The sequence below is a fragment of the Oncorhynchus mykiss genome, chromosome 2, assembly GCF_057628025.1.
Source record: "Oncorhynchus mykiss isolate SJ-2025 chromosome 2, ASM5762802v1, whole genome shotgun sequence".
In the NCBI taxonomy this organism is placed as follows: domain Eukaryota; kingdom Metazoa; phylum Chordata; class Actinopteri; order Salmoniformes; family Salmonidae; genus Oncorhynchus; species Oncorhynchus mykiss.
The window spans coordinates 55,485,046-55,509,403 of NC_143023.1; the positions used below are offsets into that span (position 1 = coordinate 55,485,046).

The following is a 24,358-nucleotide window of genomic DNA, read 5'->3' on the forward strand; positions in this document are numbered from 1 at the left end:
CCGTTTTGCGACTCGTCTGAAGTCGGTACAGCCCATCTGCCAACTTTTGTCTGTAGCTTCCAAACAGTTATGGCTACACACTAATATGTGTAACTTCAGAACAAAATTCCTTTGGATCTGTTATTCAATGCGTTCATAGAGACTAAGCCAAAATATAATTTTTTTTTTGGGGGGGGGGGTACTTCAAGGGCTCTTAATGTTTTATGAAATAGCAAAATGATACTTGGTATGACCTTCTTAAAACAATTCCATAGAGCTTAGTAGATCCCCCCTTCCCGCAGCTTAGACAGGGCTTAGACTCTTATGGGTTAAGCACAAACACACAGACACACAGTCAAAGCAGTCAAAGCAGCCAGGGATTCCACACTCACACATCACTGCTTGCTGGGAAGAGCGAGAAATTCGGCAGGTAGAGAGGTGTGGCATTTGGTGGCAATGCTGGGCCGGAAATAATTAAAATCCTGCGTGGATTGGACCCTGACCCCCGGGGGTCATGCTCGCTGTTGTAGCGTCGTCAGCCCATTCCAGTCCCCCCACATACTGCTGCTGATGATTCTAAAATGTCAGGGTTTTTCTTCACATTTTCAAACGGTCCGTTTATATTTCCCAACGGGGCTATACATTTGGGTGAGGTTTTTCTCTCGCCTGAGTTGTTTGTTTCACTTCCAAAAATAAAATGAAACGATCTAGTGTTCAACGAAATAACCAACACAATGTCAAATACAGGTAGCCTATTCAAATAATTAACAACCAATCACATTAACCGTTACTCTCTCGCAGGAATTCCACTAACGGTCCGTATGTAGCCAAACTTAGCTGCTGCTCATGTTGCTATCTGTACTGATGGCGCAAAAGCCATGACAGGGAGACATAGTGGAGTGGTAACGCGCGTGCAAGCAGTTGCTCCCGACGCCACTTGGGTAGACTGCAGCATCCACCGAGAGGTTCTTGCTGCCATGGGAATGCCTGATAGCTTGAAAGACGTTTTGAACAGTACAGTGAAAATGGTTTACTTTGTTTAAGCAAGGCCCCTGAACCTGTGTACTTTCTGCATTATGCAATGATATGGGCAACGACCATGTAACACTTTTACAACATACAGAAGTGCGCTGATTATCAAGGGGCAAAGTATTGACACGTTTTTTTTAAATTGAGACAAGTTTTCTTTACTGACCATAATTTTCACTTGTCTGACCGCTTGCATGATGACGAGTTTCTCACACGACTGGCCTATCTGGGTGATGTTTTTTCTCGCCTGAATGATCTGATTCTAAGATTACATGGACTCTCCGCAACTATATTCAATGTGTGGGACAAAATTGAGGCTATGATTAAGAAGTTGGAGCTCTTCTCTGTCTGCACTAACAAGGACCACACACAGGTCTTTCCATCATTGTATGATGTTTTGTGTGCAAATGAACTCAAGCTTACGGACAATGTCAAATGTGATATAGCGAAGAACATGAGTGAGTTGGGTGTGCAATTACGTAGGTACTTTCCCGAAACGGATGACACAAACAACTGGATTCGTTATCCCTTTCATGCCCTGCCTCCAGTCCACTTACCGATATCTGAACATGAGAGCCTCATCGAAATTGGGTCTGTGAAAATCAAATTAAATTTAATTTAATTTGTGACAAAAACTCACCCTCATTCTTATGTTTAATAAATGTATTGTATAGTGTGTTTGTAGCAAGCTGACAACGATGGCAAAAAACAACATTATAGAGTGCGCTGACCCTGGTGCTAGAGGGGGTACGCAGCTCGAGGTTGAATGTTTGAAGGGGTACGGGACTATAAAAAGTTTGGGAACCACTGCTCTAAAAGTTTAGTGCCCTTAAAGTGCCGCCCAGAAAAGCCCCCACCCCACCAGCACTCCCCTCACGGCAGGGCCGGCTGGCGCTACATGCCAGGGAGAAGTCAGGCAGACAGTGTTCCAACACAGTGCAGGCAGTGCCCACACCAATGACCCGGCAGCAGACCTCTGTCAGAGGTTTGAGAGCAACTAAGAGAAACTGCCAAGACCCACGCTCACGCCCCCGTTGTGGGATTGCCATGGCTACGAGCGTCTGCACCCGGCCATATTTTTAATTTAATGTGTTATGATTTGGGGATTAAGTCAACATTGAAAGCACGCCAGCTTTTTTTTTGCTGAAGAATTTCGTGTTGTTTGGATAAAGAATGGTGAAAAAATGTGCACGAGGAGGGAACGGAGAGTTGAGCAGTGGAGAGAGCTGTGGGGAGTGAAATATTTATGGTTGGAGCACTGCCACGCTGTTTGAAACAATTGGTTATGAAGCCCGCTAAGAGGCGGCTCTGGGCCTCACAGCTGAGAAAGCCCTTCTAGCTCAGAGCTCAAAATTCAGCCTTGTCACTCGGTCCAACCTGGCTTGTCAGAAAGTCCCATGAGATGTTACTACAGAGAGAACAGCTGGTACCGCTGCTTGCTATTGTCCCTGTCCACTAAGAATGTAATGATGATGGAAACTGGGAATGTCTAGTTTGTCTATGTAGGCGAGCCGGTCTGAACAGACAAATGCACACGCACACACACACACACTGCTAGGAGCCCTGAGGGGATTCTGCAGTTTCCCTGGCATTTATTCACTCGGTGGTTCGTGTGTCAGTGAAGCCCGCTCGGAGCGTGCTCGCTACTCATCCACTACACCCCTCAGTCTTTCACTCTGCCTCTCCCAGAGCTGTGGTTTTGGCCTCCGTTCTCAGCTCTCTCTTTCCTTTTCAATCAGTCTTCCCCATCTGTCCAGTTAGACCTCCCTTCATTCCATCCATGGTCTTTCTCACTCATTCTTGGGTTCGGACCAACCCGCAGCGAGGCAGCTAGCCAGCCCTAGTGTATATTCAGCCTAGTCCAGCACAGCTCCAACCCAGCCCCGCTGCACTAGACAGTTGTTGAAGGAAACTTGACACTGGCCGGACGACAATTTCCCCTCCCCCTCTCCATTGTTGACAACTCAAATGATTTTCATACGCATACTAAAAAAGCTAGATTGGGGTGGGGAGGTCAACTCTGCGAATACAGTGGCTAACACAGTGAATACATGTGTTTAGTTAGATGTTGACATTTTGAGATGGAGATTTAAAGGTACACAGCGTGTGTGGTCAATGGCCAGACACATGAGAACAGACTAGTACAACGGGGGAACGGGCGGGAGACAGTCAGGCCCTCAAAAGGAACCTGAGGGGGGAAAAAGGGCCTTTCTCTCACTCTCCTCTTCCCATTAAGCGGGTCACTCAGCTGTGCTGAATGACTAGTGGGGTGATTACAAAAGAGGAGCTCTCTCCAGTGGGAGACCCCCACACCCTGGTCATGTGATCCCGCTCGTCAGAGGAGGCAGTGGCCGTAGCCGCCGCGCCACAAGATCAAGACCTTATCGACGTCACATATGTTGTGTATGGCAATTTCACCCCGTTCATTTGCCGACGCTTGCTGAGGTGGTGTATTTGAATTTGTTCCTGAGGTAAACTAGTTTACGTTGTCTACCTACCCAAATGTCAGTTGTTAGGCTACATCCAATTATTTGAACAAAAATAGGAGAAGCACCTATGTGGCCTGAGGTATCCATATGGGCACGTTTACAGAGACACATTTAATTGAAGTGCCATATTGTGTTAAACCTTACAAAAAAATATAACAGTTTGGAAAGTGCAGTAATTGCAGTCGACTGTGGTATTTTGGGTCAAAGTAATTGTGGAATAACTGCAGTTATGCTGCATTGTACTGCAGTTCAACTGCACTCTGACTTCAATCTTTTTTCGTAAGGGAAGGCTTTGTCCTTATTGGAACAAGATGATAACATGATCACTTTTGAAAGCCCAGCACCACCACAGATTTCAGCTCTAAGCACCAAAGTCAAAGCTATAATGTTCCAGCTAGCTTTGTGTGTGGGAGAGTGTAATCCAATGCCACAGAAAGGCTGAGTCACGATGGTGGAGTTTATCAGTTACCATTTAACAGGAAAGGGATTTTATTCATTTATCCCTGCAGTTGATCGCCACTGTTCCTTCTCCCCTCCTCACTTGAGCAAACAGATTAAGGCCTTTTATCAAACACTCATAATCCTGTCCCACTCTTGTCAGCACTGTCAAAGATATTAAATAATCCCACACAGCTCCCGTCATTACAATGCCTTTTAGACAGCCATTGAGAACATTGTCTCTCAGGCTGGCTAGGACTGTGCACTAGCGGGGTGACAATAACACAGGCCCTTTTCTCGCCCTTCCTCCATTTACATAGATTGCTTTTGTCCACTGTAGTCTATTTGACCTGCAGTTGGATGAATGGGTAAAGTATAATACGACAAGTTAAATGAGAACGGTGCCCCCGGTAGCAGGGGTCACAGTGCCCTGGGGGCCTCCGAGGACCTGTAGACTTGACCACCGTGGGGTCCGGGGGGCCTCAAGGGTGCAAGGGAGGAGGATTACGGGGGCCATGCCCACCCATTAATGGAAGGGCGTCCACTGGGGTAAAGATTATTAAACTGGTGACCCAGTCAGGAGAGGCCCCTGGACCCCCAGGCTCCCTCTGGGAGCTTGTCAGCTCTTTGTTGCCATTAGGGAGGCCTTTGATGGGGGAGGCGGGGAGGGGTTAGGGGAGCAGGGCTGGAGGTGGTGGTGGAGGTGGTCTTTGTTGCTCTGCGGGGGTAGTGGGAGGGAAGGGATGTGAAATGACAAGGTTCCTAGCTGCTGCACTTAAGAATCAACATGGGGGCAACCGGTTCATGTCTCTCCTAGCTTCTTTCTCACTCAGTGCATCTCGCCATTTCACTTTGTTTGTGCTCTTTTCTGTCTACATTTCTCTTGTCTACTTACTCTTTCTGGACCTTTCTGGTTCCTCAGTTTGATACAAATGTGCCAGGCTAACGCAGATGTTTTTAGCAAACAGTGAGAAGGGGATAAACCAAGATGGAGCAGGTGGGGGATTTAGAGATTTCAAAGGGGGAGTTGGTTGCCTAGTTCACAGAGACTACTTGACTCCTTCACACATCCACTCACACATACCCTTATAAAGTCCTGAAAGATTTGCAACTCAGCCATGAAGAAGGAAAAGGAATTGCCCCCAAATCCTCCAACCCTATCCGGAGATCTGCTCTTCATGCTCTCTGGATGAGTGAAAACCCCGGCGAGCTGAGCTTTTTGTCTGAGTTTGGGCTTGTCTGCCGCTCCAGTTTGCTGCTCTTGGCAGGCGCAGTCTGCTGAGAGGTATGCAAAACAGCCTCTGACAGTCCCACACCGCAAGTATGAAAAAAAACAGCCAGGCGTTCTCTCTCTCTCGACAATGAGCAACTCTCCAACAGGACTGTCTCACTTATACAAGCCCTAAACACCCCAGGCAGACTCGCTGGGAGGGGAAACACATCTGCACACGGAGAGAAAGAGAGAGACTGACACACATTTGTATTGTTTAGCCTGAGAAGACTTAATGTTGCGTAGTCTCCCTTCATGTTCAGACTCTGTTCTGTTCTGGGAAGGTTCAGTGCCTGGGGGGGTTATGTGTAGTGTGGAAGTAAGCAAGTTTTTTTGTTTGTTGTTTTCTATTCAAAACACTCCCCAGTGCTTGTGTGGTGGGTCACCTGGTCTGTTGTAGCTCAGTTGGTAGCGCATGGCGCCAATAACGCCAGGCTAGTGGGTTCAATCCCTGGGACCGCCCATATATAAAATGTATGCACGCATGACTGTAAGTTGCTTTGTGTAAAAGCGCTTGCCAAATGGCATTATATTATACTAAAGCTAGGCTAACGCTACAACAGATGGAGACGAGTCATCTCTGAATTTTCTCATTGTCCAGTGTGCCAGCCAGCCCTTCCCCCCACCGCAACCCCGCCCCTTATCTCTTCAGTGAGGAATAAACTCATTATCTGTCGGTCTAAACCCCAGCAGCCCTCGAAGCTCAACATGCGGAAGTACGGATATCACTTTGTTTACATCTTTGCTTTGTGTGTCTTATCAGTTTCACACTAATGAGTTTCTATCTTCACTAAAGTGAAAGACCAGGGTAAGAACAATGGCTTTGCAGGTCGAGAAACCGGCAGTATTTCCAGCAACAACTACTGCATTCCAAGCTAAAAAAAAAAAAAAAAAGGAGACAGGCAGGGGCCGAGAGCTCTCTGAGCTTCTTAAAAAACGGAATTAGTCTTCAAGACGCTGTCAGACATGTAGCTTTAATGCTGCCAGTCTCGGGTTACCACCAACGATTAATCTGGCACACACAGAGGTTACTATCAGGGGAGAGGATCGACGTGAGCTGCAGGCTTTCAGGCCTGAAAAGCAGCACAGTCTGGGCTTTTTTACCACTTGTTTCTCCCTCACGCTGTGGCTACGAGAACATAGGCTAGGTTCTACTTATTCATATATACACACACACGCAGCTCACACACTTCAACCCACACCTGTGTTTTTACAATTCTGTATGTGAATTTAGGGACTTCCCTCACCTGCTTAAAGCACTTATGTGATTTCAGGGACTACATGAATGGTGTGTGTAATAAGCTCAGAAATGGACCGAATCAGATGTTCTATTTTTTTATTCCTTGGCTCAGACTTTCTTTACAAGGCTCCGGTGTTGCACATCAGCGTTGCAGGCCATTTGAAATAACATTTGCGCGCCAGAGTAAATGACATGGAATTGACAGAGGCCTTTGTTTGTCTTGCATGGTTACCTTTCCAGCAACGCGCTGATGTCATGCTAACTGATCGCAGATGGGATAATTGCTACTAAGGCGGTTCTGCGTAACGTCTGCCTGGACATAGACTCGCGCACATTTATCATTGTTTGTTTGAGCGGCTTGTCTCGTTGAAAATCAATGTTTTTACCTCATTGTAATGTAGTGAACTTTTTGTTCTATTGGCGTTTTGCTGCTCTGACAAAAACCATGCACGGCGCATAATAGTGAAAATCTATCGGAACGGTTGTAAAACATTTAGTCATTCAACTTAATGGTGCATATTCCCTTTCTTGAAACCAAAACAATATTGTACACTTGAGTTAAGCAACGTTATCTTGAATGTCCTGTGTAAACACAATCATTGTGACTGAGATTTATGAGAGACGCTACAAAGGCAAAACGGTCGGCTGACAGAGTTCAGGTCAATTATGAAAGACAAGCCCCCGGGGGAATGTCTCAATGAAATGGAGTGTGTGTGTGTGTGTGTGTGTGTGGTAGTGATTCAATGGAAGCTCATCCTGTGATACCAACTGCCCCCTAGTGGTCTAAGAGCGCATGGCAGTTTCTCTCAGCAGCCAAGCGCACAGATGAGCAGAGCTTCAACCCTCCCCACTCCCCCTCACTCTTCTAGTATCAAAGTGTCTGCCATCCAATGCGCAAACCATTCGAGAGACAAATTGAAGGCGACAGACCTGGGCTCTCACGACCAGGGAACTCTTTTATATGCCTCGGCTGTTTCCTTCCCCGGCACGAAAATACGTTGGTTTTTTTTTCTTCTTTTTTTTTTTTTTTCTTGTGGAGCCTCTGCAGTCTGCAGGCAGTAATGTCAGATGGAGGACACCATGCCCCTGTTTTTCCCCCTCCTCATTCGTCCCTCGCTCAGCTGCATACAAATGGATGGCCGTCTGTCAGTGTACTGTGCTGCTCTTAGGTTGTAATCAGGAACTGCTCTGTTCTAATGGAGGGGGGGAGGTGTGTTTGTTAGCAGTTCCGACAGGGAAACCAGCTTGCAGCATGCTGAATGCTAAACAGTCCCCACTATTTTATTCAATACTCTGAGATGCCATTCGTTTCAGATTGACCTGAATGTTGCTTAGTGCCGTCTTTTTCGCTTTAGGAATTGATATGAAACCAATGATTAGTATGACAGATTTTTAGTACGGTGTTGTATGTTTACCAGTCTATACTGTGTACGATATATACGCATTTTTGCTAATAATTAGCAGTTCGATTTATATGACCTGTTTTATTGTGTGTGTGTGTTGCCTGGTGGTTTAGACTCTTGGCTGATGGAGGAGGACATGAGATGACAATTCCTCTGTAATCGTCATTACTCATCGTGCCCCCCTCTCTCCTCCTCCTCCCAGGTATGCTGGTGGTAAACGTGACCTGGAGAAACAAGACCTATGTGGGAACCCTCCTTGACTGCACAAGGCACGACTGGGCCCCGCCAAGGTAAGCATACAGTAACTCAAATACACACACACTCACTCAAAACGTACAAACCCACGCGTGCACACACACACACGTTCAAACAGAACATGCAGTCTGTCAGACACTTGAAAATAGACAGATATTGGTATGAAGGGCCTCGGGGGCAGATTTTCCCCCATAGCTTTTCTTGTCCTCGGGTGTCAGCCGTTATGAATGAAGAATCATAGGGTAACGTCTCAGAACCCCCCCCCCCCCCCTCCCCCCGCTGACACAGGAGTTTTGAAATGCAACATCAGGGGTTGGATAGATTTTTCTCCTCTGCCATCGATCCTGTCAAGAGGCACCATACTGCTGGCTGAGCCTTTCATAGACTTCCAACTAAACACGTGCAATGACTGTGTGCCAGCAGCGGCGCAAGTCTCCTTCTATGCTTATGCACGAGTGAAGTGAGTTCGAGGAACATTTCAAATATGCATCTCATAAATAGTTTTCCCATGCGCAACTTTTTATCTCTCCGAATCAAATAAGCTTCCCAAAAAAATAACACGGTGATCGTTTATTTTGATTGACAATTTTTTGTGCGTTCATCAGAATCCCGTCAGGTAGCCTGATTTCAGACGTGTCATGTAAACAAGGTTATTAGGGAAATCGTCCTTCTTGCAAAGCATTTCTGACACTGCCAGGACTTAATCGTCAGACCTTAGACCCTGTCACAGTGAACGAGCCAAGACGTCCGACAATCGTTTACGACCTAAGAATTTGCCCAAGATGCAGAAGTGTTGTCTGGGACGGCAAAATCGTGGCAGAAGACTGCTAAAATTGCACACTCGGTGCTGTCCTTAAGGCCCTTGCATCCGGCAGAGAGCGAGAGAGAGCGAAACAATATTTTATGGACTGGACATTTTGTGCTGCTTTGGTGGAATTCTCCACTCTGTCTGGCCTACAATCCTCTCTTGAGTTCTGTATATACCATATTTAAAGAAATAGGCTATAGCGAATGGGCAAAATGCTCAACCAACATCTGTCGCATCACGATGTCGTCACCATCGACGATGGCTGTCAGTCATCGTCAATTGACGATGCTATCATAATATTCCCCAACCCTACAGTGAATATGGGAATATAAAGAGTCGATAGATAATTGTTTCACCATGTGTTCCTAAGATTAACAATTGCTATAGTGCTGTAAGCAATCGTCCTTCATCTCCATAGCTTTGTGTGCCACGCAGTAATCTTCTCGTGCCATTTAACTGTGTATTCATCCATAATCCAAGTTGCGATTTGTCAGTGGTTCATGTAGAAAAAAAACAGCCTCACGTGCCATCGTTCCAGATCAGATCTACACTGCAGCCACTTTTCGTGCCGTGCAACGCGTCTTTTTGATAGAGCTCTGTGACTCTTCCCTCTCTCCGTCTCTGCCGCTCTGTTCCCTGTTGGCTGGTGTGTAAAGGGGGGGATGTTATCTCTTCCTATCTGATCAGCTGCCACGTCACCCTGGCCTAATCTGTCTGTGCCCCCGTGGCGCTTGGCCATCTGTCAGAACACATTGGGCTGTCGAGATTGGGGGGGGGGGGGGGGGGGTGGATAACGAGAGGATCAGAATCCGGCACACGTCCGGGGCCTGTTAAAAAAAAAATACAAATAAAAAAAGAGCCCTCTGGAATCGGTGCGGTGATATTAGAGAGAGAGATGCAACGGGATTGAGTGGTTCACCACCTTTTGACTGTATCGGTTTTTTTTTTATGTGAGAGAGAGACTTTCTTCTGCCACGATTTTGCGGTCCGAGACAACACTTCTGCATCTTGGGCAAATTCTTAGGTCGTAAACGATTGTTGGGCGTCTTGGCTCGTTCATTGTGACAGGGTCTAAGGTCTGACGATTAAGTTCAGGCAGTGTCAGAAATGTTGAGCCTTTATCGTGTACTGTAGCTGGTATTACGAGCCGTTCCCGGGTGACTGACCAATAGAGAGACTGCTGGTACGGAGTATGCATACATTAATATGATTATTGTGAATAGTCAGATGAATGTAATAGTTTGACAACGTTTACAAGCTTTTCAAGAAGAATGATTTCCCAAATAATCTTGTTTACATGACACATCTGAAATCAGGCTACCTGATGATATTTTGATAAATGCACAAAATTGTCTATCAAAATAAACGTTCACCATGTTATTTTTGGGAAGCCTATTTGATTCTGAGTTTGGACATAAAAAGTGAAAGGGCGAGAGAGAGAAAGAGAGGCATTCCCATCTGAGTGTCTCTCTGCTGACCGAGAATGGCAACGGGATTGAGAGCGCTCAATTGAGTGGTTCAACACCTTTGGCTTGTATTGTTTCATATCCACTGTGACAGTTCCTTATGGCTGTTGGTGGGGATTTCAGGACGGCAGTGACTTCTCTGGCTGGAGGAGGAAGGGGGGTAATGGCCAATAGGTCTAATTCTCTGGTTTCGGTTCTCTTAGGTTCTGTGAGTCCCCCACCAGCGACTTGGAGATGAGGAACGGCCGTGGCCGGGGGAAGAGGATGAGGCCTAACGGCAACACGCCTGTCAACGAGAACAGCAACTCCTCAGACAACAAGGGCAGCGGCACCAGCAAGACACGCGCCGCCAATAACAGCAGCAAGAGCCGGCGGGGCAGCCAGACGTCGTCGGAGCGCCGCACACCGCCCAACAGCAACACGGAGGATGTCAAGGCCAGCTCGTCGTCGGCCAACAAGCGCAAGAACAAGCCCGCCTCGGACATGGAGCCAAACTCCAGCTCTGAGGACACCAAGGGCAGCAAGCGCATGCGCACCAACTCCAACAGCGGCCCCAGAGGAGTGCCCCACACCGTCCTCCCCAGCATTCCCACCATTAAGGCAGAGCCCCTTCCCCCGCCACAACTGGACCGCAACTGCCCTTCGCCAGTGCTCATCGACTGCCCGCACCCCAACTGCAACAAGAAATACAAGCACATTAACGGCCTCAAGTACCACCAGGCCCGCGCCCACAACGACGATGACATGAAGTTGGACATGGATGGGGACAGTGAGTACGGAGAGGACTCCACTCTCCACCCGGATCCGGGCAGCTGCAACGGTGCCTCCATCTCTCAGAAGGGCTGCTTGTCCCCGGCCCGCTCAGTAACACCCAAGGGCAGGGGCTTCGAGGCCCAGACTCCATCGCCCTCCTCTGGGAAATTTGGCTCCAAGCAGAGTAAAAAGAAGCCCTGCGAGGCCGACCCGGAGGCAGTTGGTATGGCCATAGACGGCTGTGAAGACGGGCCCTGCCTAACAGATGAGGCCAGCAATGACGGCATGGACGACAAGAAAGACAGGGCCAAGAAGACGGGTAGCGGCTCCAAGGTGGACAAGCTGGCCCAGAAGGGCATGAAGTCAGCGCGGCCCATCGCCACTGCCATACCACCTCAGCAGCTGTACTCCCTACAGACGGCCGGTGGCTTCCCTGCAGCCAGCCCCGGCTCCACCCCTGCCTTGGGCTCAGTGGTTCAGTCCATTCCCAAGAGTCCGCAGCTGAAAGCCATCCAGCCCAAGCCCTCGGCCCCGGGAGACCCCTCGTCTGTGAACCCAGCTCTGAGCGGCTCGAAGGACAAGAAGAAGAAAGACAAGAAGAAGAAAGAGGCGGGAAAGGAGGGAGACAGCCCCAAAGGGCTAGGGAAAGGGGGGAAGCCGGAAGAAGGCAAGAGCCCATACTCTGAATCCTCGGACCCGGGGAGCAAAGGTGATGGACTCCTGAATGGCTCATCGGACCCCCACCAGAGCCGGCTGGCCAGCATCAAGGCAGAGGCGGACAAGATCTACAGCTTCACTGACAACGCCCCCAGTCCATCCATCGGTGTGGCCAGCAGGATAGAGGCTGGAGGCATGGCCCAACCCCTCACCCCGCTCCACGTGGTCACGCAGAACGGAGCCGACAATTCCTCAGTGAAGACCAATAGCCCGGCCTACTCGGACATCTCAGACGCGGGCGAGGACGGCGAAGGTCGGGTAGAGGGCGCCAAAGGCATCAAGTCCGAGGAGCAGGCTATCCGAGAGGGTGCCAAGAAGGCCCTGTTCCCCGCCCAAACGCCCAGCAAGGAGTCCCCCTACTACCCCGGCTACGAGACCTACTACTCCCCGAACTACGCCAATCCCAACCCCAGCCCGGGGGTGTCTGTCACGGGGGCCACACTGCAGGAGGGGGCCCAGGTCAAGGTAAAGAAAGAGGAGCAGGAGGAGCCAGGCGATGAGGACCGTAAGGTCAAGCAGGAGCTGCAGGAGGACCGTAAGCCCGAGATGGGTGCCTCTGGACCGGGGCAACAGCAGCAGGCCTCAGTCATCCAGCAGCGCTCCAACATGTACATGCAGCCTCTCTACTACAACCAGTATGCCTACGTTCCCCCGTACACCTACCACCCGGACCAGGCCTACCACAACCACCTGATGAACACCAACCCAGCCTACCGGCAGCAGTACGACGAGAGGCAGCGGCAGGCAGCAGCAGAGCAGCACCGCAACGCCGAGAAGAAATCGGACGCTGCTGGAAAGGACAGGGATCGAGAGGGCTCCTCGGGGAAGGAGCAGAGTGAGGAATGGAAGCAGAAGGCTTCGGTGCCCCCCACCCTCTCCAAGGCACCCAGTCTCACAGATTTGGGCAAAGGAGGGCCACACCAGGGCAAGCTGTCCAAAGATCCCTCGTCTTCTTTGGAGCAGGCCAAGTCATCGGTCATCATGCCCAAGGGTGAGGATGCCAAGGCGCCGGCCCAGCAGGCCGAGGGGCTGAAGATGAAGCTGAGCGAGGGAGGGCACCATGGGAAGAGGGAGGAGCTCAAGGCGGGCATGGAGTCGGGCAGGCCCTCGGCAATGGAGCAGGGCATGTGGTACAGACAGGTAACACGACCCAGCTGTGTTTGAATCTGTTGATTTTGATTGGATGTTTAACGTAATGAGCCACCCATTCAAAATTAGCAGTATACATTTTGTTGTTGTTGTGTATTTTGAGAAATGTTTAAGTGGATTTTTTTTAAATGTGTAAGACACAACTGTTGAGATATTGTCTGTAATGAGGTATATGTTGTGGTGTTTTCAGGAGCCTGACTCGAGGCTGTGGCCTTACGTTTACCCCAGCAAGTACCCTGAGGCCCAGAAACCACAGGACGAGGAGCGGTGGAAAGAGGAACGCGACAGGGAACGGGAAAGAGACCGAGATCGAGCAGACCGAGAGAGGGACAGGGACCGAGACAGGGAACGGGACCGAGACAGAGACCGAAAGGGCAAGGAGGGCAGGGATGAGAGGGCTCGGTCCAAAGACGCCACCCCCAAGGAGGAGAGCAAAGAGGGGGCTGAGCCCCGGTCGTCGTTGGCGGCCTCTGAGGAGCACCGGGGGATGGTGAAGGACCCGAGGGCCACTGCTGCCCACATTCAGTTCTCCTCTCCCCTGGCCCAGCACCAGGGCTACATTCCCTACATGCACGGAGCCTACGGCTACAGCCAGGGCTATGACCCCAGCCACCCGGGCTACCGCGGGATGCCCTCGGTCATGATGCAGAACTACCCTGGTAAGAGTTAATGCCTTGGGATACATACACCTCTTCCAATGGAATAGTATTTTCAGTCTGTACTATGAAATGTACAAAAATGACTTGGTGTATTAATTTCTGACATTTCCTGCTTTGATTGTAAATGGAAACGCGGAATCGACTCATGTCATGGTGTCTAACCACCTCTGTCACCCCCAGGTTCCTACTTCTCCTTCTCTCCCTACGGCAGTAAAATGGGGCCAGGCGAAGAGGGCGGTGAGAAGGCGTCGCGCGCCAGCCCCACGGTCAGCGGCAAGTCCGCCTCAGAGGCCAAGGCCCTGGACATCCTTCACCAGCATGCCAGCCAGTACAAGAGCAAGTCGCCGACAGTCAGCGACAAGACCCCCTTGCACGAACGGGAACGGGAGCGCGCCGCTTCCGAACGAGACCGAGACATAGACCGGCCGCGCTCCTCACCCTCGCAGCGCATCCTGCCTTCCCATCACCACCTGGGCTACCCGCTTCTCTCGGGGCAGTACGACCTGTCCTATGCCACAGGTGAGTGACGGATGGACGCCCACAAATGGGCTCAAGCACACGGAACACATCTCTCTCTGCCTTTGGTGTTCAATTAGCTAACTGCTCAAATGGAGCGCTTTTCTATGGTAATCACATCACTGTCAAATTATATAACTTTGCAAGGCCCTTTTCTCCCACCTAAGGTACTATAGAATAGGTACAGTAATAACATGCAATCCATGAGTAGCCAAACTTGGTGTAGGAGTGTATTGACAAAAGTTTGAGTCATTATTAGTATATGGAGGCGTATCTAACGTTGGGCTCTTCCTTCACAGGTCTCTCCTCATCAGCCATTGTTGCCAGTCAGCAAGCCTCCGCCCCCTCCATGTACCCCCCTGCACGGAGGTGAGAATGGTAAGCAAGAACCAGACCCCCTTCAGAGCTCCTGAGGACGAAAAAATGCTGCATACACACACACACACACACACTTCTTCCTGGTGTTTAAACATGGTCATTTTTCTGAAGCTAGTACCTTAGTCAAAGCTGCTACTGACTACTAGAAGGATTTCCAGTTGTTTGATGACAAACATACATTGCATTCTATGGTGCCCTCTGCTGGACACAATATGAACGAACATCAACTACATTTTATTCCAAGCGTCATTCGAGAAAACAGAATGTGTGTTTCTCTGTAGGGCGTTACACTACAATATAGGCTTGATTAAGCAATGCTAAATACAGGCCAATCATCTTGTTGAATGTGGATTTTAAAATCCTTGCTGTTGCTGTTTGTATAACTCTCCCTGTGCCTTTTTTTCCCCACACAGGGAGACCTGATTGGCTGACCTCAACCTTGCCTGGAGCCATGTGACTGGATCACATAAGGAAGCGTGCTGCGGCGCTCGTTTTTTAAACATCAGTTCAATGGTGTTTGTTGTACTTTTAGTTGATTTTGCCTGGTTGTTCCGGCTGATCTGGTTCCTCCTCCCTCAGCTTCATTGATGGCCACCTCCACAGCAAGGCTTCCTGTGGCTTGGTTGAGGGCTCACCGAGCCCACCTCCTCTGGTACCGCACGGCCAACCAACCAACCAACCAGCCAGCCAGTCCATTGACTCCTTTGCACTGCTGAGACATTCACAGGAAGGACTAAAAGGCCCGGAAAAAGGCCTGATGAGACTGGCACGTTCTGATGGGGTGAGGCCCATCGACAGCCATTTTGGAACTAGAGAGTGCAAAAGGGAGAGGAGGTTGATCAGAAACAAACTGGATTAAGTTTGAAATCACTACATGGAAATATGGACTTAATGGATTGTTCACGGAACCTGGGCCTTAGCGTAGTAGAGTTGCAGCTTAACTTGAGGAAGTGGGGTGTTTCGTCCATCCACCAACCTACCCACTGACCCTGAGGACATCTTGAGACCTTCATTGCAATGGACCCATTTATTTTTCGGTTGTGTCTTTTATTGGGGGGGGGGTTGTTGTTTGGGCCAGAGGAGGGACCTACTGGTGTCCCCATCCCTCTCCACCACTCTGGGCTTTCTATGCAAGCCGAAGCTGCTCATCTCCATACACTGACAGAAACAGTCCTCCTCTCTGTCTGTTCAGTTTCAGGGGGAGGAACTTTCAAGTTCACAATGTTTTTGTTTTTTTGTGAAAAGTCATCATCCGCCTACTTGAGTTTGTTCAGAGCGTAAACAATATCCGTGTTAGTTTTTTTTTGTGCTTTTTTTTTTGTATGAGGCTTTTGTGCGGCGTTCGTTCCACGTCTTGGCTTGACTACCTTGTTTCCATCTCACTCTGACCCAGTAAGGAAACTCCCTTGGCTGTTTGCCGCTGCTTCGAACACTACTGGCCTCTCTCAGTGGCGTCGGAGGCGGCAGCTGTGTCGCGGTTTTCCTTTTCCAAAGGGTCATCCAGTTTACAAAGCAGCACCAATGCATCCGCTACGGCTACAGCTCCCAGCTGCTCAGCGAGGGCCCCGCCTTAGAGGGAGAGGACATATCTGTGCCAGAAGGTATTTTGGCTCAGAGAGAGAAGAGGAACGGAGGGGGAGGAGAGGAGTACAGATGCACCATTCAGGGGCTCTCCAAGCTCTGTGACCCGGAAAGGGAAGGAGAAAGATGCACTGATCGGAAAGGCCGTCTGGATACTTCAGATGCGACCTCTGGTTCTATAGAACCATCTATCCAAGCCATCCATCCTCACTGGACACTGCAGAGGCTGGAAGAGGAGAGAGGGTCCATAGAGCCATCCATCCAGCTCTTACAGTACATATGGCATTTGTTTTGGCTGTTGTGGGCCCCAAGTGTCAGTTTGTGGACATGGAAGCTGTCTGGGACCCACAGGACTTTGTATGTGAACAGTTGGCAACTGTCTGCAAGCCACAATCTGGCTACTGCTGCTAGTCTCTCACCAAACTGCATCATGGGATGGCTGCAGTCCTCCCTCATCAGTGGACATCGAAGAACACAGAGGGAGGCTCTCTCCAGAGCTGTCAATGGATGCTCAGTGGATATGGCAGCTGCTGCACTCGCTCTCCCTCTGATCTAGTGTGTAGTGCTGGAGAGACGGGCAGCTCACTCCTGTATATTTATTAGAGTACTCATAGTCATGGAGTGCTGTGTTACTGGGAGTTGGCACATGCCCCTGTACTATATTTGGTGAATGAAAGCAATTGCAAAATGGAACCTCTCCTGCGGGCCTACATCCCCTCCCATCATATCTCGCTCTCCTTTCCAACTATCTCTGTCGTGTGTGTGTGCCTGCATGGTGTAAGACGGCACTGTAACGCGTTAGCCCAACACATAGTCCTTCCCAGCGGAGCGAGCCGTGTGCACGTTTGCTTTGGGACACTTCCTATCAGCTCCTTCCCGCCCTTCTCTCTCTCTCGCTCTCTTTTTCCCCACACGCACTCACTATTGTGGTTTTCTGTATATAGTGTACAGAGGAATTATTTTAAAAAGGTTTGTTCGATGCTATTGAAAAAATGTCCTTTTTTCTTTTTTTTTTTGGTCTGTTAGCCTTCTCTTTTTTTCCCTAACATTCTTGATATAATATGACAAACTGTAGCTGACGTAACAGCTTTAGAATTGAAGTGTTGTGATCATTTCTTTCCCTCCCTCCCTGGACCTCACCCCTTCAGAAGCTTGTTGTCCCCCCTCGAAGCCCACGACGCCATTTTAGTCCCTTCTTCGCGCACGTTCCCAAGCCGCCTCAAGGAAAACAATGTCACATGTCAACATGTCATTGTAACCTTCACTCCTTTGTTGTCGTTGTTTTTTCGGGTTCCACGAGATGCCGATCGTGGATGCAGTTTGTTGGCTGGGGAAGTTGGCACATGATTACTTTCTGCCGCGACAGACAAAGTAGAGGACGGGAGCGAGACAGGCTGAAAGCAGAGCTGCTGTCCAGAAGGTTTGATAGAGAGGTAAAAACACAGCAGATTCTCCCACCCGGTCCACCCCTCTCTCGTTTAATGGTGCCCATCGATCCCAACACCGCCGCACAGCGCCCGCCCCCGCCCGCTAAAAACAGTCAATCTGATTCGCTCTGATGCTTTTATTACCCTTCATGGATCCGGCTTGCTCGGGAGCGCAGCACAGAAAGTCTGAAATAATCCATTTGATTAGTGGTTTTTGTATTGTTTTTTTTTACTGGGCACAGGGGAGGGTATTTTACATTCACCATTTAGCAGGTTTTACTATATCATTTCTTCCATCCTAGCCAATTGTCCTCATCTGCTTGCATGCTCCTCCCCTATATCAAGGTGTTTTGGTACTTCCTTTATACACTATGTTTTTCCATGTGCTAACTTCCTACTGTACCACAGGTCGGTATAGTCTAATAGTAGATCCTTCCCTCTATTCACCATTCATAGTGACAATAGTGGTAGGTGGATTGTTTGTCCAGATCTGCAATAGGTTAACTAGCAATCATACCACACCAAAAAAATCATTCAGAGCTGCACCAATTTTCTATATAAATCCACAAGAACATAGAGGAATAGCTGATAGGCAGTGGAGAGGCCAGATGTGTCATTGCGCATGAAAGAACCGTGAGCACATGAAGCTCCCCTATAGATCTTGTTTAGGAACAATACAATGATTCTACCCTAGACTAGCCTACAACACCACAATGCATTGAATAATTGCATGTTTTCAAGTGACTACAACATTCTACTCTAGGCTGTAAACTGTAGTGGAAGTGTCATTTCAATAACAGCGCAAAATCTCTGTTTATACGAATGTTTTCATTCCATTTGGATCAGTTGTGGATCTAGAAAAGCACAGTAGCAGGCCAGTCTAGCTATATTTTTTCCGTCTGATACCGAATGGGCTGTCTGTTGCGGATCATCATTCTCCCAAGTGGTCCTATAATAATGTAGCCACATAGGCCTATGCTCCCAGCAGGCCCAGTGATTCCGGAAAGATTAACCTGCGTTCTGCCTCCTCTCTGATCCGAACGGCTATTCCTCGTGCAACTAGAGCCATAGCGCTTCAATATAGCCTAAATATTTGTCATTTCATTTTTATGTATGGCATGTACACAACCAGTCACAACGTTTTAATCTGATTAGGCTACATCAAAGGTCTCCCGTAGGCTGCCTTTGCACGTCGGTCCACTCTGATATAATTCCGGCATCCGAACTGTGCACTGGCTATTTTTTGTTTAATTGAACCTTTTCTTTAACTAGGCAAGTCAGTTAAGAACAAATTCTTATTTACAATGACGGCCTACCCCCGAACCGGATGATGCCTGGCCAATTGTGCGCCGCCCCATTGGACTCTCAATCACGGCCGGTTGTGATACACCCTGGAATCGAACCAGGGTCTGTAGTGACCCCTGCGCCACTCAGGAGCCCATTTGAGGACTAGAAAGAGCCATCTGTTACAAAACACCAAAATGTTTAATAACATTGGGAGATTGTCAAGCCAAGCCTTCGATACTGGGTACAACGTAGGGAGGGATGTGTTTTCCGTTTGCCGAGATCGACATAATCCATTTAATTTTGGTGTTGAAAACACAAAACATGATGTTGAAGGGCCCGAAATTGGTCATCCGTGTGCAGTTATGCTTTGCTTATTGGTTGTGTGGTGCATTGGCACAGAAACCTGTTGTTGGAAAATTAGTTGCATATATTTTCTATAAATATAGCATCAAAATGTTGAAAATCTGATTTCCCCCGAGCTGATCATTGTCTGCCGGACTCTGATTGTAGTGTAATGAGACCGGCAGGGAGAATCTCGTCCGTGGTGGTCGGAAAACCCTGAACCTTCTGGCCCGTAGCCCTGACTGTGACGCAAACGTGGTGAAGTCTCCCCGTTTATAAAGACGGGTCGCTACAGTTATTATTATTTGTGGTTGTAATCTTTTAATGGGGGTGTTATTTCAAGGGTGTGCGCATTTTTTTCTAAAGTACAAGGTGAGTGTCGTGAAAAGTTTTTTATTTTTTATTTTTTATTTTTTTTTTACGTTGGGGGGGGGGGGTAGCATTATTTTCTCACCACATGACTGTTAATGCTCAGCCATGATTGGATACTGGCACAGATTAATACTGGCACAGATTTTTCTGTTGTTGACATGTGTCCATAATACAATGGGGGAGGAGTTAGTGTTTTGGTTTTAATCAGTCTGTACAGAGTGAGACGGAAGTTGGGTGAGGTCATATAGTAATAATGTCATTTTCTGCTGTTCTACGTCTCATTGTTAAACCAGATAGATACCCTGTGCTGGTGGCAGGCTGTTAAAAATGATGAGGGGAAGGGGAAAAAAGCACTTGATTTTATTTTTCGAGAATCTAGTTTTGCAGATCTTTTTTTTTAGTACGTTGACACCCGCCAGCCAGAGAAATGACTTGTTGATCATACTCCCACGGGCAGCCATGGTTGAGGCGTCGTCTCAAATGGTGCTTGGGTAGTCGATCCTTGTGTTCCTCCCGCCGGGGGAGGAGGGAATGTTCTTGTGTGGGATGTCCTCTTCCTGTTCTCTATTCATAACCCTGCCCCCTAAACCTCCCCTGCCCTATCACACTCAGCCCCGCCCCCAGAGCAGTGGCTCGGTATCAGTCATCGGTACTTGAAAGAAAGATGTTTACAGCTTCTTCTTTTTTTATTGCTATGTTTTGTTTTGGTTCATCCCCCACCTCTTCTCCTCCCCCGCTGTCCTTTCCCCAAGGGTTTCTCTCTTATGTAAAGTGTACATTGCCACATTTCGTTTTTTTTTTATATACAATACTGTAACTTGCCTTTGTACATTTAGGCAAAAAATAAACCTTTCTATGAGACAATCACTCCTGTCCCGTCTGTCTTGTCTCCCCCCCCCACTCCCCACAGGAAAGTAAAGGGCATGGATCACCATTGGTATTGCTATTGGGAAACACAGGTGCACCAACCTATCAGATTATAAGGTTATTTTTCAACATTCTGGTACTTGCTTGTGTTAAAAAAAAATGGTTCACCATGCCAAAACATTTCGCTGACACTTACTAACTACAGGCACACTTATAGTGCATTTTAACTCTTTTCATAAGTTGTCATAATTCATAAATAGTTCTAACTTCCTTACAATACATCACTATGATGCATTATAGGACCAACGTGCATAATGCATCATAGATCCAACTTAAAAATACTGTTATAGGTGAACGCATACAATTGCAATGTGGTATTACCCAACTCAGTGGGTTGGTTACCCTATACATGTATCCGGTAGGGCTATGATGCACCATAGGGATGATGTATTATCAAGATGTTACTAATTCTGAGTTGTTATGAAGCAGGTTTTTATCATGCACTACAAGGCATTGTTAATGCGCTTTCAAGGCGTGTGTGCATCATCGAAAGCGTTACCCGAATTCCATTACGTTTATCCATTTTTAACTTCATTGTTATTCAATTGGGCACTGGTGATATACATTTTGTGATGCAGTAGGGCACATTGACCACAGAGGGGCTCTGGCTTACCGGCAGTATTCTCCTCTCCATCCAAGTTGTAAGAGCTGTTTCTCGGGCATTCGACGAACTGAACGCTAGTGGTTTGCTTTGAAAGGAACGCTATCCACGCACACTGCACACTATAAAAGTGAGTTTGAAGGATATGGGCCACACTGTTTTCTTAGTCTAGTTGGGGATTTGTCAGCTCAATACCAGGCTTCTTCTCAGCTTTTTGAGAAATCAGGTGACCAAGCCATGACTGGCTCGAGATAAAAGCGCCTTACAAACACTCCAGCCTGGTGCGCAGCGGTTGCTATGGAGACACTGTTGAAAGTTGATGGGATGAAGGAAGCCCTGTACCTGAATGAATGACCTACCCTGAGCGCAGTCTCAAGAGAATACCCCTACTGTAGGCTACTGGAGTCTTTGCCTCCTGCTGTGGTGTTTTACTTGGCAATAAATATTTTGCGTTTTTTTTCCCTCATGCATAACTGAGAAGGAAATGTGTGATTTAAACAAAATAAGTATTACTGGTTTGTATATTTATAGTATATAGATGCATTTCCACAGATGCATCACTAATGTAGGCATGGTTGTTAATAAAAGGATTTGTTTTGATTCAGCCCCTTCAGCCACTGGACCGCCTTCTGGTCATTCTTACCTTTTCCTCGCAAAGAGTATTAAACTAATTCTAAAATCACGCCCTCCACTCTCAATTTGCACAAGTGTCCCAAAGCCGAGGGAGTGAAAAATGTTGGAGTGTAGGTGCTACACTGAACAAAAATATAAACAACATGTAAACTAACATGTAACAATTTCAAAGATTCTGAGTTAGTCAACATAAACCAACTGAAATTATTGAATTAGGCTCTAATCTATATATTTCACATCACTGGGAATACAGATATGCATCTGTTGTTCAGATGCATTTAAAAAAAGGTAGGGGCGTAGATCAGAAAACCAGTCAGTATCTGGTGTGACCACCATTTGCATCATGCAGCGCGACATCTCCTTCCCATAGAGTTGCTCAGGCTGTTGATTATGGCCTGTGGGATGTTGTGCCACTCCTCTTCAATGGCTGTGTGAAGTTACTGGAACACGCTTTCGTACACCTCGATCCAGAGCATCCCAAACATGCTCAATGGGTGACATGTCTGGTGAGTATTTAGGCCATGGAAGAACTTGGACTTTTTCAGCTTCCAGGAATTGTGTACAGATCCTTGCGAAATGGGCCGTGCATTATCATGCTGAAACATGAGCTGTTGGCGATGGATGAATAGCACGACAATGGGCCTCAGGATCTCGTCACAGTATCTCTGCATTCAAATTGCCATGGATAAAATGCAATTGTGTCCGTAGCTTATGCCTGCCCATACCTTTCTGTACGAGAGTGGAACGTTACCTCCCTACAGTTGGCTTACCATGCCGATTTGATACTATAGATGCATCATCTAGCTATGTTTTGTTACGTCAAGGAAAATGTTCTCATAACACGTAAACTGTCCAGTCTCGCTGATGACTATATAATGTTTGTATAAAACATTCTCCTCATGTTGCAAGAAAGTTTCTAGAACTTTCTTGAACGGTTCCCAGAATGTTTCATTAGGTTGTGGGAACATCACAAAAGATGTTTTCTCAAAACACAAAAAACGGTCCAGTTGTGGGGATGATTCTACAATGTTTCTTTTAGAGTGCAAAAAACATTCACCTGATGTTACAAGAATGTTCCCATAACACATTTCATCTGTTCTTTAAAGGTTTCCAGAATATATCTTTAGGTTGTAGGAACATTGTGTGGATATGACACTAAAACTGTCCAGTGCTGACATTCAGGGTATTGTTTGTATCGAGGTGCACAAAAAAATCCTTTCATGTTCCAAGAATGTTAACAGAATAGCCTTTATGAGTTCTTAAGGTTCCGGTGTGGGTACATTACAAGAGAGAGATTCCCAAAACACAAAATATGCTCAGTTGTGACGTTAGATTGCAGAGGAAATTCCTGCAAGGATGTTGACAAAACAGCTGGTCTATATTCTTTAAAGGTTCCCAGAATATTTAATTAAGTTATGGGAGTTGTCTGGGATGTTGCAAGAATATTATTTTGATATTCACATAGGTTGTACAGAAAATTCCAGCAATGTTGAACAGTGTTCCACAATTTTGAAGTATATCTGTTTTTAGGTTTAACATAACATTCCAGTGATGTTCATGCAATATAAATATGTTTTTAGGTTTAACATAATATTCCATTGATCATGCAATATACATTTGACCTTGTCTTGGAGGTGTTCGGAACATTTTAAGGAACATTTGGAAAATGGTATATTTAAGTTACCACAACATTCTCAGCATGCAAATGTCTACTCTGATTGGTTAGAGATGAGCCAATCGCTGATGACTGTTTTGTACAACACCCCTTCATTTTGACCTCACTGCAAACGACTTCAAAGATGGCAGTCTCAGACTGAAGTATGTTGTGAACATAGAGCAGAGGAGGACAAAGACCCAAAACACCTACAGGATGTGTAAGGGCTATTTGACCAAGAAGGAGAGTGATGGAGCGCAATTGAGATGGTTTAGGATGAGTTGGACCACAGAGTGAAGGAAAGGATCATATGTGGGAACTCCTTCAAGACTGTTGGAAAAGCATTCCGGCTGAAGCTGGTTGAGAGAATGTCAAGACTGTGCAAAGCTGTCATCAAGGCAAAAGGTGGCTACTTTGAAGAATCTGAAATCTAAAATATATATTGATTTGTTTAACACTTTTTTGGTTACTACATGATTCCATATGTGTTATTCATAGTTCGGATGTCTTCACTATTATTCTACAATGTAGAAAAGGAAAACCATGGAATGCGTAGATGTGTCCAAACTTTTAACTGGTCCTGTATATATAATTTTTTACACATATTTAGAGCAAAACAGAGAACACCATCGTGTTCATGAGTCTCCCATTTCCATAGAGTTGTCATAATAGTTTGTATGTCAAACCGTTCGGACGCTACATACAGTTGAAGTCGGAAGTTTACATACACCTTAGCCAAATACATTTGAACTCAGTTTTTCACAATTCCTGACATTTAATCCTAGTAAAAATGACCTGTTTTAGGTCAGTTAGGATCACCACTTTATTTGAACAATGTTAAATATCAGAATAACAGTTGAGAATTATTTATTCCAGCTTTATTTCTTTCATCACATTCCCAGTGGGTCAGAAGTTTACATACACTAAATTAGTATTTGGTTAGCATTGCCTTTAAATTGTTTAACTTAGGTCAAACGTTTCGGAT

At 47.1% G+C, this 24,358-nt stretch overlaps 1 protein-coding gene across 4 annotated transcripts in view; it reads left to right on the plus strand.

Moving 5' to 3' along the window:
- znf609a (zinc finger protein 609a) overlaps positions 1-20,425 on the plus strand; it is a 184,752-nt gene extending 164,327 nt beyond the window's left edge. For all 4 annotated transcript variants that reach the window (XM_036950793.2, XM_036950801.2, XM_036950795.2 and 1 more), the window contains 6 exons: positions 8,051-8,138; positions 10,581-12,987; positions 13,187-13,655; positions 13,836-14,174; positions 14,471-14,549; positions 14,963-20,425. In XM_036950793.2, the coding sequence (XP_036806688.2) occupies positions 8,051-8,138; positions 10,581-12,987; positions 13,187-13,655; positions 13,836-14,174; positions 14,471-14,544 (3,377 nt within the window). In that variant the 3' untranslated portion in view covers positions 14,545-14,549; positions 14,963-20,425. The remainder of the gene's footprint in view (positions 1-8,050; positions 8,139-10,580; positions 12,988-13,186; positions 13,656-13,835; positions 14,175-14,470; positions 14,550-14,962) is intronic.
- Positions 20,426-24,358: the final 3,933 nt, after the last annotated feature.